A 17,188-nucleotide genomic window follows, 5' to 3' on the forward strand; every position below is an offset into this window, starting at 1 on the left:
CGGAGCTGAAGTCAGCATCCAATGTGAACATTTTTAAATCAAAGTTAAAGGCACTTTTTTTCTCTACTGCATATGATTGAGAGAGAGATTTTTTGTCATGTTGATGTAATGATGATTTTACTGATGATTTTAATTGATTTTACTGATGATTTTAAATGTTCTTATTGATTTAAATGTTCTTATTGATTTTAAACAATTGAATGTTTTATCATGTAAAGCACATTGAGTTGCCTTGAGTATGAAATGCGCTATATAAATAAATTTGCCTTGCCTTGCCTTGCCTTCATGATGCTCTCTGCGCTTTAAACTGACCTCTGAGACGATCACAGAGCAGGTGCATTTATACGGAGACTTGATCACACACAGGAGGATTCTATTTATCATCATTAGTCATTTAGGTCAACATTGGATCATTCAGAGATCCTCACTGAACTTTTGGAGAGAGTTTGCTGCATTGAAAGTCAAGGGGCTGAATAATTTTGCACGCCCAATTTTTCAGTTTTTTATTTGTTAAAAATGTTTGAAATATCCAATAAATTTCGTTTCACTTCATGATTGTGTCCCACTTGTTGATTCTTCACAGAAAATTTCAGTTTTATATCTTTATGTTTGAAGGCTGAAATGTGGCAAAAGGTCGAAAAGTTCAAGGGGGCCGAATGCTTTCACAAGGCACTGTAGATATTTAGGGCCCAATGAAATCCACGTTAACTAAATTGTGGCCGGAATCAACCAATGAAAACGGTTAAACGCCGAAATGGATATAATCGGCATTAAATACCATCACCATGAGGCAAACATTTTTTTAATGGGGAAATGTGAGAACCGCTCAAAAAACTACATAAATCACCACTAACTCTAAATACAGAGCCACCACTAACTACTTAACTTCAACGTGTCTGAAACTCGGCGCTCCGTGAAAACATGAGTCAGCATTAATCATCTTCACCTGCTCAGAGCGTTTAAACATCTCATCAGAGCTACAGAAGATCTGTGGATAAAGATGTTGTTGTGGACGAGATCATCAATACCAGTGATTGTAGAGTCTGAAACATCGTAGATTATTGATAATAATTGATACTGTAAATATTCTGAGCCCTAGTGGTGAAATAACTGATGTATCCTTATGTCAATTTGTTTGTTTAATTATTACAGTCTGGAATGATGTCATCTGGATAATTTAAATTAGGTTAATTTAAATTAAGTTGATCAAAACTTAATCAATAAACCTGATCAGATTCAGTAAATCATTGATACCTGAGAGGGAAATAAGGTGACATTAATGCTGCTCTCATATACAGGTATCTTTATATTATAAAAATAAATAAAAAGGAGCAGTCAGAATAATCCACGTCACTACAACTTATATCTACCTTTTAATTGTATCATACTTTATTTTTGACATACATTGTTTAATTATGGTTTATTATTCATTAGTATTTATTTTGTTTCCTTACAGGAGTTAAAAACTGAAAAAAAAAAAAAAAAAGGATTAATATTTAAAAAAAAAAAAAAACTGAATTAAAAAAATTTAAGTGGAAAACTTTGGGAAAAAACTAAAAGATTTTATGGGGCCATAAATAAATATCAAACATTTCCACTCATTGTGTTTATGGGTCATTTTTAGGAACGTCACGGTATTGACGATATCGCAGTAACGCAGTATTAAAAGTGCCTCGATATCAATGTGGTTATGTCATGGTATAAAATAATGAGCCGTTGAGCTTAAAATGACGTTTTTGGGTTGGCTGTACCATAATGCATTGCGGCAGCGTCAGACGTGTGACCACGTGTGAGGGCAGAGGTTAAAGGAAACATGGCGGACGGTGACAGCAGCAGAGCGACGTAGAAAGGGAGGAGTTTAAAGAACCTGTGTATGATGCAGCGGCTCCAAGTCAGAAAAGTGGAAACGTTTTGGTTTCACCGCATCAACAAAACCATGAAGAAGAAAAGCTGGACAATATGTAAACACTGCTAGTGTTTGTAACGTGTGCTACTCGTCTGGAAATATGAGCAACATGAGCAGCCACTTAACAACCTGGCAACCTGAAAAGTTTAGGGATTGTGTGAAACAATCAATCCAGTCTGATCTAAAAACTCTAAAGGAAACATTTACAACTATGGTCTCTCAGAACAGTTGAAGGAATAATAAGATATTGTGTAGTTACACCCGTTTTCTGGTGTTGTTGTGGGATTAGAAACATCATGAGTTAGTTTTTCCTACTGGTGAGGTGTGGTTCCAATAGTCGTGGCTGAAAGAAAGTCAAAATACGTGTGTGTGTGAGACTGTTTTATACTGTTTTATTGTGGGTGGGTGAGTTTTATTGTATTGACTGTATTCCACTGTAACATATAGGGATGTAACGATTAATCGTAAGGCAGTTAAAAATCGATTCATTGGTATCACTGTTTATACCGATACTGTGAAAATTGAATCGCAGTACTTTTTTTAAACAGCAGAGGGCGCTATATATTTATCCTTCTCTTGTCCAGAAGCGTAGGGCGGAATCGCCTTCTACTCTTAAACATGTTCATAAATTATTCCATACCCCTTTAGCACCAAAAGAATATCTGTAATATTATGTGAATATCTGTAAAAATCACGTTTTTCTATTAGCTCTGACTGCTAGCATAGCATCTCTTCTTCACTGCTAGAATATCTGCATGCCAACCGACCACTGGGTTACCAGCACCCTCTGCTGGTCCAAACAAATATCTGACGTAAATTGAGTACCATGATTGTTTTTTTTTTTAAGTCCAATTGTTAAGGCACAAAATACATTTTCAGTTGCACTTTTAAAAAGAAAAAGAACTATTATGCAGTTTTGCATTGTTTATTATAGAACCATAATTTAAATTAATAGGCTTTATTTATTACAATCAAGATTCATTTTTAGTTAAATTGCATTGTTTTGAATAGTTTATCAAGAGATTCTTTTGACAATGAAAAATAAAAGGAAAATACAGCATTTTCTAGGTTTTTCCTGAAAAAAAATAAAGGAATATTTTTTAGTCATTTGTCTACAGTACCATTTTGTAAAATAAATCAGGAGTTGAGTGAATCGTTGCAACCCTAGTTATATAGAAATGCCCAACCAGAGACAAGAGTTGTAAACTAGCTTTAAACTTATGTGCATCACATCAACTGTAAACTTATTTTATATCTATGTTGAATTACATTTCAAAGGTTTTCGGCCACATTAGTGAAAACAGTGGAGGATCTGTTTAACTTTCAGCCGTACCTGCTCTGGTACTCTCGGACCAGTCTCTTAGCCTTGCTGTATTTGATTTCCAGGCTTTCTGATTGGCTCTGGGCGTTAGCCAACCTCTGGCTCACCACCCTGCACAGGGTCTGGGCCTCCTGCCAGTACCTGAGGAACAAAGGAACACCTTTACACAAACACTGTATGGTAGGGTTTAATAACATAATAAATAGTGATGAACACATGAGAAAGTCATTTTATTTACATTTAGTTTACCATACATACAGTTAGTGTATTTATATAGGTTGGGCTCAATTACAATTACATTTTCAAAAACCCATGTTCAATTACACTTCAATTATGACGATAGTTGCCAGCATTTTATCCAATTACAATGAAATGACAATTATTTTTTTATCCTCAGAAAGTCAATTACAATTACGTTCTCAATTACAATTAACTACAATTACTGAAAAACTGAAATAAATAACCTAATAAAAGTTAACCTTCCTCTTGTGATAGCATCTCTAATGCTAACGGGTCCTAAATCAGCCGTAAAATACACTAAAAACTAATATTTATCATCCAATTTGTTTCCCATCTATTGATTACCTTGTTATCCTTCATAATCAATGACAATATAAGTTTTAATATTTATGATGTGGGGGCGTCTGAGCCTTTTTTCTGTCAGTATAACCCTAGATTTTATTTATTTATTAAAGAAAAGATAATATAAAACATATTTTAATAATTGTTAACTACATACAGTATGTAGAAGCCATAGAACTGTAACATGTTTCCCCAGGGTTGAGTTTTAATTAAATTGCATGAAAATTCTATAAAAACTACAAATTACAATTACAAAGTCAATTATCTGAACTCAATTACGGCATAATTGTAATTATCAATTACAATTATAATTGACCCCAACCTTGGGCTGCACAATTAATGGCTAAAATGAATAAAATATTTTGATCAATATTATAATCATGATTAAAATCACAATTATTAATCATTAGGAAAAATCTGTTTTTATTACTACTACTACTCCTTTTAAACACACAATATGAGTACAGTTTACAGTGCAAAATTAAGCTTTAAAATAAAATCATAATTGAAAAAAAAATAATTAAAAAACAATAACCATAAGAATTTAAAATGTACCATAATAACTAAATATTTTATTACAAAGTGCAGAGGCCATATTTTAAATGTAATTGCAGACGATCAGGTTAATTTCATTGTTTAAAAGTTGATCGATTCACTCAACACCCGATACGATCCGATTCAAGATACTGAGTTGACGATGTGATTCTCACAATTTATTTTACAAAATACTAATGTAGATAAATGATATAATATAAAATATTCCTTTATTTTTTTCGGGAAAAAACTAGAAAATACTGTACTATTTTCCTTTATCGTCAAAAGAATCCCTTGATAAACTATTCGAAACAATGCAATTTATGTATTTTGTGCCTTAACACTTGGACTTAAAAAACCCTAGCATCGTACTGTATTTACATCAGATATCAGTTTGTACCAGCAGAAGGCGCTGGTAACCCAGTGGTTGGTTGGCATGCATATATTCTAGCAGTGAAGAAGAGATGCTATGCTAGCAGACACAGCTAATAGAAAAACGGAACTTTTACAGATATTCACGTAATATTACAGATATTCTTTCGGTGCTAAAGGGATAAGGAATCATTTATGAACATGTTTAAGAATAGAAGGTGTTCAGAAAGAAAGTAGTGGCAGATTCCGCCCGCCGCCTATGCTTCTGGACAAGAGGATAAATATATATATATATATATAGCGTCCTCTGCTGTTTAAAAAAAGTACTGCGATTCAATTTTTAGAGCATCGATGTGAACTGTGATACCTATGAATCGATTTTTAACTGCCTTACGATTAATTGTTACATCCCTAATATATATATATATATATATATATATATATATATACTGCAGTGAAAATACAATGACATACTTCTCTAGTTTTTCTGCCTTTTCTTCTGCATCTGCTAATTTTTGCTCCAACTCCACCTTCTGGTTCTCCCACTGAGCCTGCTGCTCTTTCAGCGTACTGATCTAGGAGACAATGTATGATTAGATAAATATATATATACACACATCTACATACAGTCATGGATTAAAGTATTGGTACTCCTGGAATTTCTCTCAGAAATGACACACTGGAAAACAATACAAAGGTTTAGTGAAAATTAAACATTTTAACTGGCTTTAACTGTGATTTCTATATTAGTGCCAGTCGGCCTGGGAAGATAAGACGATAATTTATATAACGATAGAGATGTAATCAATATCGATAGAAAATATGTGAATTATGTAACTCATAAGATATAAAATAAACTAGATTCAGCAGCTGTGGTTTACATTAAACAGTAAAAACACTATTAAATTGCCCTATAATATGTTATTAATACATACTGTTTTATTCTATCTCATTGATTTACAAACTTGCATTGCACATTTTCTTTTAATAAGTATTTATTTAATGTCTATATTTGCACATTGAACAGGTTGTGTTTTTAAATGAGGTTTTTTTAGTTTATTTCTACAGTTTTGTTGACCTCTTTAAATGTTAAAGATTACGTTTAAAATAAAGGTATATAAATTTGGCCTTTTTTCTTCTGCTCCTTATTTTGAATTGGTAAAAAAAAAAAAAAAAGTCAATAATTACTGATATCGTGATACACTTTTCAGATATATCGCCCAGCCCTAATTGCCAGTTCCTGTTACTTTCCACAGGTGAGTTTAGACGAGCGTCACATGCTTGAACTAAAACTATTCATCCACAGTTTTAAAAAGGCAGAAAACCTTTGTCTGGTCCATTTTTTTTTTTAGAAATGGTGTCAAATGTAGACATTGTTTTTTTTTTTACATAAAGGAATTAAACATGTGTAAATCAAAAATATTTGGAAATACAACAATTTCTAGGAGAAATAGTGTAATTTCTGGAAAAATTCCAGGGGTGTTAATATTTTGGTCCATGACTGTACATGCATGTTTGTCTAACAGGAAATAAGCTTCTATAAATGTTTATTTTTCACTGCCTGAGAAAAAGAAAAACCAAATGAAACATGGTTCAGGTGATTAGGAAAACAAACTCAGGCTTAATTTAAAAAAAGGAAAAAAAAAAAGTGCCAAATTTGATTTTGGCCAGAACAATGAATTCCCAGTAGCGATGACTTAAATCTAAAGCCAGAAAAACAGTGTTGGATCACACGCCATGTCCCAAAACCTGCTAAATGGGTCAGAACGTGTTTAAATATGGATCTGTGTGTAGAACGTGCAGCATGTGACTGTCCTACCTTTTCATTAGCGATGTACAGCTGGGTTGATGTCGTTTGTAGTTTTGTCTGAAGCTTTAAAAACAAAACAAAAATCATAAAGTTACACAACATTCCAACTCATAGTAAATGTATATAAATCCACTATTTTTTAAATAAAACAAAAGGGATTATACGCTGCGTTGTTTTAAAGCAGGGGTGTTAAACTCAGTTTAGTTCAGGGGCCAAATATGGATTGGTTTGTTTTCAACTGGACACCAAAATTTAAGAATGGAAAAGAGAGTTTTAACTTTTTGAGCATCTTTGGTTCCAAAAGTGACATTTCTGGTGTTTTTTTTTTTATTTGTTTCAATAATCTGGTCATTTTTAGGGCTGGTTGTATGAAATGTTTCCACTATGAATTTTAAATTTGTATTTGCTTAATTCCAAAGTCCTGTGTATTGGACGTGTATAGAAAAGGAGATACTGTATATTATGCTTCATACTGATATTTAGTAACCTTGTAACCAAATGTGTTTCATTGACTCCCATTATAACCACATATTTTTAATATACTGTTATATCATAATGCTTTTTCAATTAATACATAATAGATCAAAGCATCTACCTTCAAAATACATTTTAAATATGTTTTAGGTGTAATGACCCACTACCAGCCAGAGAACATATTTGTAAAAAGTTCTTTTTTTCTTTAAAACTGTCCTTGTGTCAAAAAATAATTAAAAAAAAATTCTTCTATCAATTATTGACTCAGTCAAGGCTATAATATTCTCTTCAAAAAATATTTCACATTGGCGCTCATTCATTTTTGGAACTACTGCACATTAATAGTGTTTTTCCTGCTGAAAAAACTTATCATAATAAAAAGTCCATACAAATATAAAAAATAATAATAAATGCAAGCCCTTAAAAAAATTTATAGTTTCATTAAATTAGTGAATTTGAGAGATCTACAACTGGATTATTTGGTCATTCACAATAATTCACGTTTTTTCCATTTTTAATTTCTCCTGGGGGCTGAATTGGATGCTCTAAAGCAGTGTTTCTCAAATGGGGTACATGTACCCCTAGGGGTACGCAATGGCACTACAGGAGGGAGAAAAATTAACAAATAAAAGCATTTAAAATATGAGTTTTTATACAGTTTATTTTTAGTTAAAAATAATAGCCCAACTAATGGGATATAATATATCTATACATTTTCTTTTGGTAGCCTGAACATTTAATCAGCTGTTCCTTGACTCATTAACAACATTTCCTGAAAATTTCATCAAAATCCGTTCATAACTTTTCAAGTTATCGTGTACAGAAACACAAACAAACAATACTTCTGAAAATCGTTTTTGAAAGAAACAAACAAAAACACACACGGAGAATAATCTGAATACTAACAACAACAAAAACACAAGAGAAAAATATCATAAAAAATAATAATAAAAAAACAGAAACAACGACAAAATGATAGAACATGACCATAAATGATAAAAACAATAGAAATAACTTTCAGGAAACTTAAATACAGCTTCATTCAATTATTTAAAATGTGCATTATCACTAATTCATTATGATCTATAGATCTTTTTTTTTTTCTTTCACAGAATTCTGAGCAAAATGTTCTAGTCGGACATAAGGAGAACGTGAGCCAAAACACTTTGAAAACCACTGCTGTAAAGGGCCGGATTTGGCCCCCGGACCTCGAGTTTAACACGTGTGTAATAGAGTGTGTGTTATATTCAGTACCTGCTGGTATTTAAGGCACAGCTGATCATTGTCCAGTCTGGATAACACACGCATGTCCTCCATTTCAAACTCTTCTTCAACCAGTGCTCCGCCCTGTGACATGGATCGGTCTTCATCCTCCTCATCTTCATCATCATCTTCATCATCCTCCTCATCTTCTCTCTTTATCCACAAACAGACGTGAGCAGAAACTTAGAATCAAACTAAAGAATTCCAACTCTACATCTCGTTTCTAAAAACCTCCTGGATGTTTTCCATCTCCAGACTCTCATTGATGAGTCTCGCCACCTCACTCTCAACGCCCTCTTTCTCCCGACCAATCAGGAACCTACGACAGAGGAAGGTAACTGTGAGCTCATATGAAGCCCAACTATGACTAATTATATGAACATAGCTTTGTGAGCAGGAAGCTAGCATACACATTTAGCCTGAGAATACATTAATATTAACTAATAAGCCAATGCATTCATAAAGCCTCTGTGTACATTACTGATTGTGTTTAAATGTCCTCCATGACTTAAACTAGATGTGGGCAACTGGTGGTCTGGGGGCCGCATGTAGCTCTCAGCCTAATTTTGTGTGGCCCCAAAAGTAAACACAAAATAACTCAAAGAAAACATATGAAATTACAGTAAAAATAAAGATACTCCAAAGAAACCACAATACACACAAAAAACAGATCAACACAACAAAAATACACAAAATGACAGAAAAATTAGAAAAACACTAAAAAAAAAAAAAACACAAAGTTAAAGTAAAAACGACAAAATAAATAAATAAAATTACTCCTAAAAAACCCCAAAAGACAACAAAAATAGATCAACACAAAACAAACCAACTCAAAAACACAAAATTACTTCATAAAACATGCAAAATTACAGTAAAATACACAAAAACAACAAAAATAAAATTACTCAAGACTACACAACACACACAAAAGGAACACAATAAAAAAAACAAAAGAAAAACACAAAATGACAAAAAAAAAAAAACCATACGAATTTAGAGTAAAAAAGGACAACAAAAAAAAGCCATAAGACTACAAAAATAGATCACAACAAAAATAAAATACAGAAAACAAAAACAAAATGACAAATATAGAAAATTACTCCAAAAAACATACAAAGTGACAGTATAGACAAAAATTAAATAAAAATACTCCTAAAAGTACAAAAGACTACAAAAACACACAACAACAATACACAAAAATGACAGGACAAAATGTGCAAAAAGACCACAAAAATGTAGCAAACCGTTCTTTCTTTCCTGTATTCATGCTCTGGTCATTATTCTAAATATAGGCTTTAACGTTAATAATGTGGCCCTTGGATCAGATACAATCACACATGTGGCCCCTGCTGTGATAAAAGTTGTCCATCATCATCAATTCATCCTTTCTGCTACATATGAGATTTAACGTTAAACATTAAAGAAAATTATTTCATTAACTTAGAAAATGTTGTGTAGCGGAGCAGAATTGTAACTTTCTTCACCCAAATAATTTCATTATTTATTATCATCATTATTATTATTATTATTATTATAACTAAACATGGGCGTGTCTAAGACGTACTTGACAAGGCCAGATGTGTTCTTGAGGACCGTGGCAGCAAACACCTGGGACACCCCCACCAAACTCAGCCCATCCACTTCCACGATCTGGTCATTCACCTGAATCCTAAAACATGTACACCACATGTGTCAAACTCAAGGCCCGGGGGCCAAATTTGGCCCTTGAGAGCATCCAATTTGGCCCACAGGAGAAAGTAAAAATGACAGAACAACATGAATCATTGTGTAAATGAAACCCAACAATATTTGCAGGGGCTCACAGTTTTACCAATGCTTATATCGCATGATTACAGTCATTTTTTAATGTCAAACTGTTCAAAAAACAACAATTTTCCTCAAATTATTACATGATATTTTTTTAATTAAATAAAAATTAGTCACAACATCTAGAAAATTTAAATTGAAGATCCTGTTGGGATTGATACCCATCACTTATTACTTAGATATTGTCGTTTCCTACATATTTAGTATTTAATGTATACGTAGAAGTGTAACTAGGGCTCCATAATGCTGAAATAAAATCTGTGGCCCACCTGACATCAAACTGCTCCGTATTTGGTCCGTGAACTAAACGAGTTTAACACCCCTGATGTAGACAAACCCTCTCCGTTTAGAGCTCTTCACTCAGAAGATAAAACAAGAGAACATTCTGGATGTTTACCTGCCGTCATTCTCTGTAGCTCCTCCTTCAGTGATCGTCTTGACAAAAATTCCCAGTTTTTCCAGTCCCTGGTCGGCCCCGACTCCCATTCCTATTATACTGATGCCAAGCCCGTCGTCTCCTGGAGGAAGTGGGAAATAAAGTTACATCACTTCATCTAACTTTGTTAACTTTGTTTAAACGAACCCTTTTCTATTTCAACTGGAAACACATCCATCTTCTCCACCCTCTTCTCCAGCTCAAACTCAGCAGAGGCCGACACGGGGTCGATGTCCTCGTTCTGTCGGTCGTACTCTGCATTAGAGTACGTGTTGTACACCTAAAAACAAACAGACGTTCCATTTGAAACACTTCACATTTCTGCTAATGTCTGCGGTACTTTTACACTGAGCAGATTGGAGCTTTTGACACGAGACGCCGTTACTGTTGGCAAAGCATTTGGCAAGTCGGGAAGTGTTGGGATCTGAGCATACGCTGCTAAAGCTCAATGTGACAACAACTTTCACAGCCACATGAACCAATGTCACGTTTATACTGATTATTCCACAAAGGAGGTCATATTTTAACCCATATTTATTTATTTGTCTGTTGGCAGATTATGTCAAAAGTTCTACAGATGCTCAAGTATTAACAAAAGATAGATCTTACATCATGGAAGGTTCCATTACATTTTGGAGGGATCTGGATCAATAAACTGATTCTGGATCAGTTTGAAAACCTAAAAAAATCCCTCTCACACATTTAAAAAAAAACTCACATCTCTTATTGTAAATGACTGATTTTCACCATTTGACTTAGTTGTCTTAAATTAGTTCTTTATTTACTATATTAAGTTATAAACAGATCAGATCCAAATTGCGCATTTCATGTATTCGGAAAAATGGGGGTGTCCATTGGTGTTACTTTATAATATACAATATATTGATGTGTTCGTCAACTAATAAAAACGAAATTAATTTAGTCATGAAATTACATTTGAACTCGTGATCACGCGGTTAGGGGTGTCCCGATCAGATATTGATATCGGATTTTATCGGACTGCATCTAAAAATCTCTGATATATAATATTTATTCAATTGTAGAATACTGTAGATATTATGTTGAAGGTTAAAATGTATGTAACCAATCTGTTAATAATAAATGGGTCAGTTTTTCTCATCCCTACTGTTGTTGACTATTGTTCTGTTTGAGTAACATCACATGATCAAACCTTTCTTAACATTCAACACTACAAAATAAGTCAAAAGTATGTATGATTCATGCTGATATTGTATCAATATCGACCAATTCCCAAGGCTGTGATATCGGTATTGTATCGGAAGTGAAAAAGCTGTATCGGACACCCCTAGCGGTTAACTCAATGATTCCCAAACTTTTTTCTGCTGCGCCCAACTTTGAAGAATGAAAAACTCTCAAAGTCCCCATATCACGACAAAATACAAAAGAAGAAAAAAAAAAAAATTTTTTTTTTTTTTTTTTAACTGTCATTCTTCAAATTTCAAAAATAACAAAAAGACATATTTTAGCACAGTAAAAAAAGTTCTATTAATAAAGTGCAAAGAAAAAAAAGATTTTGTTCTTTCGTCCTCAAGGTTTAGCAAAGCTATTCTAGCGTCCCTCAGTTTGGGAACCACTACATTTATAATTTAGTCAACTACATCTCTAACAGATTTAGTTAAAACTACACCACACGTTACTTAAAACCTGAAGTAAAAAATGACAGAAACCATGAATCAAGGACATTTAAAGAGAAGATCTTACAGTGACTAATGTCATTGCCTTATATATTTTATTAATATGTGAAAGTGCCACCTAGGGCACAATAATGTTGAAATTGCTAATTTTCCCACCTAAAATCTGCTGCTCTTGACCTCAAACTGGTCCATGTTTGGCCCTGAACTAGACTATAAATGAAATAGTCCTGATGGGTAAAACTAAGTGCATTCTAGTCAAAAGACTGACTAATAGTAAATCAAAATGTATTTTCAAAATTACCATTAATAGGAATAAAAATGTCTTCCAAAGCTTTAAATTGTGAATAATCTGGTTCCAGAAAACGAAGTATCTGACAAAGAGGAGGTTTGTGCATGACTGACAGGAGCTCTGACGTACGTGTTGACAGAGCAAAGCATGTGCGATCATGTCGTTCCTTCTTCCTGAATGGATTAGAAACGTGGCCTTGGGCTAAAACTTCTAACAGACTCAACACAGCAGCAGGAAGTGACAGCTAAACAACTTCTCATGAATCCATGTTTCTACAGAAAAGACTAAAAAAGGAAGTCTTTCCATACCTTTACAGGGGATGAAGAGAACCTGACCATCTTCTTTGAAGCTTCTCGTTCACCGTCAGTCTTTGGAACCACCAACTCAGGCACAGGAGGGATTGGTTCATTTTGTGATAGATGATGATTTTCTGTCTTCGGGAAGTTTGGACGCTCGTGTGATTGTTGCGTTTCGGAATGAGTGGAAGTTTCTTGCTGATTCACAAAAGCCTCGTTATCGATCCAAACGGTTTCTGTTTGGTCGTCCTTGGCTCCTGAGCCTTCATCTTCTCCATCACACACTTCACTGGATGAAACACACATTTCAGCTTCTTCTTCTTTGTCACTCGCTTCTTTTTCTAGACTTGAGCTACGTTCCGTTTCTTCACATTTACGGACTTCCTCGTGGTCTTTACCAATGTGTTGTTCCTGCATTCTGACCCTTTTCTCTCCTAGTTCTTCCTCTGCTGTGCTCTCTGGTTTTTCCTCATTGCTTCCTTGATCTTCTGGTCTGGCCCGCTCCTCCCTCTCACCCTCCCATTGTGCGTTCACCTGCTCAAACTTGTCTGTCCTTCCCTTCCCATCATCCTCAGTATCACTTTTCCAGTGGATGCCCTCAAATGCCTCGACTGGCTTCACTTCTGGCCTGATGATGATGTCTTCTCTCACTTCTCCCAATCTTTCAATCGCACAGTTTTCCAAAGTCAACGGCCCAGGTGTCGTTTCCGAGCGGCGATCTTCAAAAACTTCATCCCCAAGCGACTTCTTGCATTCTTCCGTGGCATTACTCGTACACTTCTCATCCTCTTCTTCGGTCTCTTCACTTTCTGATGACTCACTCTTTACATTGACGATTTCAGCTCTCAGCGTCTCCTCGTGGGTGACGCCGCGGTCACAGTTTACACCTCCTGGTTCTGTCACTTCTGTTTGAGATACAACAGTTTGATCGTGCGTGTCGAACCTCGGGGGAGATTTGCAGCACGCTTCCTCGGGGTAGTTCAATAAAAGAGATTTAAGGTTCCCCGTCAGTCGAGGTGCAGCGTGAGGAATAGCAGAGCCAATATTTACCATGTGGTTTATGGGTTGCTCTTTAACAAAGTCATCTTTACTGAAGGAACTGTTTTGAGTCTTTTTTTCTTCTTCCTTTTCCCCTTCCATCGTCTGATGTAACTCTCCGTTCCACTCAGTAATGCCCGTGCTCATTTTGCTGACTTCCTGTTTTGAAACTTTTCCGGCACAACTTCCACCTTCCATCATCTTGGCTTCAAACAGTCGCCGAGCCACTGAATACTTCTGGGCAAGAGCTAGTCTGTCGATATCGGCAATTTCTTCTCCTCTGGATCTTTTTTTTGAGCAGAGATGACTCCGAGGTATGAGTCTTGGTTACAGAACATCTGGATCTAGTGAGAGGCGGAGTTTGCTGGGGCACATTAGGGGAAAGAATTGGTGTGGAGCTGCAGCCAACGCCACCGTCTTGTCTCAAGTTGTGGCTGTCCATTTGAAGGAAGATATTATCACGGATCTTGGCGCCCTTGGTGCTGGGGATCCTTCCTCTGCTGCCCGAGCTGATTTGGGACATTATGGGGTATGACATGCTGGGCGGGATCTTGTTGATAGTTACAGAGGAGCGTAATTTGGCAGCAGCACATTTGGCCGCGGTGTGTACGACACTCCCAGTGTCAAAGGAGCATTTGATGGCGTGGAAGTCTGATTTGTAAGTTATGCGATGAGGGGAAGCACTGCGGCCTTTGCTGTCCATCCGCATCATCTGGAAGATTAGAGCTCGCTGAGTAGAAAACACACGATCTGGTGATTTTATTTGAAGACTTGCTGATGAGATGAAACTGGAGAAAAATGCCAAGAAACGCTGGCTGGTGTTTTTTTAAGAGTTCAGTAGGAAAAGGCAACTTCTAGGCTCGGAAAACTCATCATCGAGAAGTCCTCAGATTGGAGCGTTTTCAATTCAGCTAAAAACTCCTGAAAGATTATGTTATGGAAAAAAATTTGATTTAGGCAAGAAAAAGAAAAAAGGTTAAACAAAGCTTAAACTAACATCCTAATTAAAAATATCAAATCTGACGCTGAAATCATGTAATTTAAATCATGTTAGAAGCTGAGTGAATCGTGAGTAAATCAGGTCACAATTTTAATTGACTTTGTAAGGCACATGTGTCAAACTTAAAGCCCGGGGACCAAATCTGGCCCTTTGGAGCATCCAATTTGGCCCACAGGAAAAAATAAAAATGACAAGTGAATCATTGCATAAATGACCAAATATTGAAGTTGGAAACCATCTTTGTTGCTCCAAATACACAAATTTTATAAAGTGACAATATTTGCAGGGGCGTTTGTGCCTCTCTCTTATTTTATTGCAAATTGTAAAAATAATACATTTTCTGAATTCCAAGCATTCTCCCACAAAACTCTTACAAAAAAATTGGCCACAAAATCAAGGATTTTATAAGTGTTGCAGGTACTGATATCCGTCACTTATTGATTAGATATTGCCGGCACCTTTTAAACTGTATATATCAGTTATTTGTGGAAGTGAAAACTAGGGCACATTAGTGTTAAAATCACTTTATTTCTAACTAATCTGCAGCACATTGGGATCAAACTGCACTGGTTTTGGCCTCTGAGCAAAAATGAGTTTGACGCCCCTTTAAAACAGCACGTTTTATGTCATTGTTGAAAATGTGTAGACATGAAAAATTCATCTAAACGTGAATGTTGAATCTAAATGTTAAATCCTCACGATCGACAGGCGCTAACCTGTCCACTTAGTATCAATTCTAAACATTTAGCTTTACACTTGGCAAGTTGGCAACTGATTTAAATGTACCATTTAGATTTAACATTTACATTAATATTTAGATTTACCATTTTCATTTAGAATAAACATTTACATTGAGATTTAACATTTGAATTTAACTTTTACATTTAGATTTAAAATTTACATTTATTTTTAATAATGATATAGCACATGCCGTTTAACATAAATGTAAAAGTTAAATATGTATGTTAATTTTAAATCTAATTGTAAAAGTTAAATCCAAATGTTAAACTTATATTTAAATCTAATACAGATTTTACATTTAGATGTTAATTTAACTTTTAGATCACAATAATGATATAGAATATATGCCGTCTTAAATGAATTTGTCTGAAATGAAAGAAAAATGAGGTAAATGTTTAAAATGAATCTGATATGAAACAGTGAGCAAGTTTTTACCTTCACCACATAGTTGTGATTATTTAATGAATATTTGAACCTATTTATGACCAAATGTTCACTAACCTGTTTGTTCACGTGCCACCGTCACTGACGCAGCTGTTACTTATAATTAATTCATTCTAATTAAGCAGCACAACACAATAATATCTTATATTCTCTTCTTTTCTGCCTCGATGTGATAAAACAGGACAGATGGAGACTCATGTCTCTAAATACTGGAACAGGATTATCCCGATGTAATCCTGTGTAAACTACTCCACACAGTGCACGTGCACGAGCAGCTACGACATCATGTAAAAGAGCCAATAGTTATTTACACCTGTATGTTTACCTTTAGTTAGGCAGCCTATTATCATTAATATTATTATTATTACTACTACTACAGAAATAAATACAAATTAAAAACATGGAGCATCCATTCCTCTCACCTGTGTCTCAGGCTCAGCATCTTGTTGTGTCTGTAGCTGCAGTAAAGTGTCCCACAGAACAAACACTTGTCCTGTCCACCTGAGCTAACACTGCTAATGCACGAGGACGCTACCTTTGTCTGGGTGGGACGGAAGCTGGTGAGACTGGGATGGACTCAACTGGACTGGACTGGACTACTGCTGCTGTCTCACAGCTTTTTAAATGACCTGGATTTTAACTGGTGACCATTTCCCAGGTGGAACCACAGATAAAAATACCAGCCAATCACAATCATTGTTGCTTCTTGAATGAGGTTAACCAAGTGAGGGAGGGAAATATGAGGGAGTGACGTCATGCTGAGAGGTGAGGTCATTTCAGAGAGGTGTGTTTGTGTGCGATAAAGAGAGACAAAGGAAAAACAATTGATTTCTTAAATAAATTTGACTTATATATAAAGTATTTAAAAACTCTAAAAAATGTAAAACAATAACAAATATATGATACACTTAAAATTGAACTGAATTCCCCCTTGTGTCAACTTTATTGCTTATCACTGTTGTTATTTATTTTATTATTTCATTTTGTTGTTGTTCTGAATGAATGACATCTTGATGTGTTGTTTCACTTTTGATGTGATTTTTTTTTCAGACAAACAATATTTCCTGTTTGGTTTTGTTTTATTTGATCTTATTTTGTTTGCTATGGTTGGTTGCCATGGTGATGTTAAATCTTAAGTGATGGATTGCTTTGAGTTGATGTTGCTTTGGCAAATTCTTGCTTTTTATTTTGTTTTTGTTT

General features: G+C 34.9%; 1 protein-coding gene across 1 annotated transcript in view; it reads right to left on the reverse strand.

Moving 5' to 3' along the window:
* The window catches only part of LOC114479503 (neurabin-1-like), a 29,303-nt gene extending 12,622 nt beyond the window's left edge, over positions 1–16,681 (reverse strand). The window contains 11 exon segments of the mRNA XM_028473211.1: positions 3,240–3,368; positions 5,190–5,290; positions 6,535–6,588; positions 8,254–8,415; positions 8,494–8,581; positions 9,827–9,931; positions 10,487–10,607; positions 10,673–10,805; positions 12,778–14,101; positions 14,103–14,724; positions 16,411–16,681. Of these exon segments, the coding sequence (XP_028329012.1) occupies positions 3,240–3,368; positions 5,190–5,290; positions 6,535–6,588; positions 8,254–8,415; positions 8,494–8,581; positions 9,827–9,931; positions 10,487–10,607; positions 10,673–10,805; positions 12,778–14,101; positions 14,103–14,515 (2,630 nt within the window). The 5' untranslated portion in view covers positions 14,516–14,724; positions 16,411–16,681.
* Positions 16,682–17,188: the final 507 nt, after the last annotated feature.

Source organism: Gouania willdenowi, chromosome 17 (assembly GCF_900634775.1).
Source record: "Gouania willdenowi chromosome 17, fGouWil2.1, whole genome shotgun sequence".
Classification (NCBI taxonomy): Eukaryota; Metazoa; Chordata; class Actinopteri; order Blenniiformes; family Gobiesocidae; genus Gouania; species Gouania willdenowi.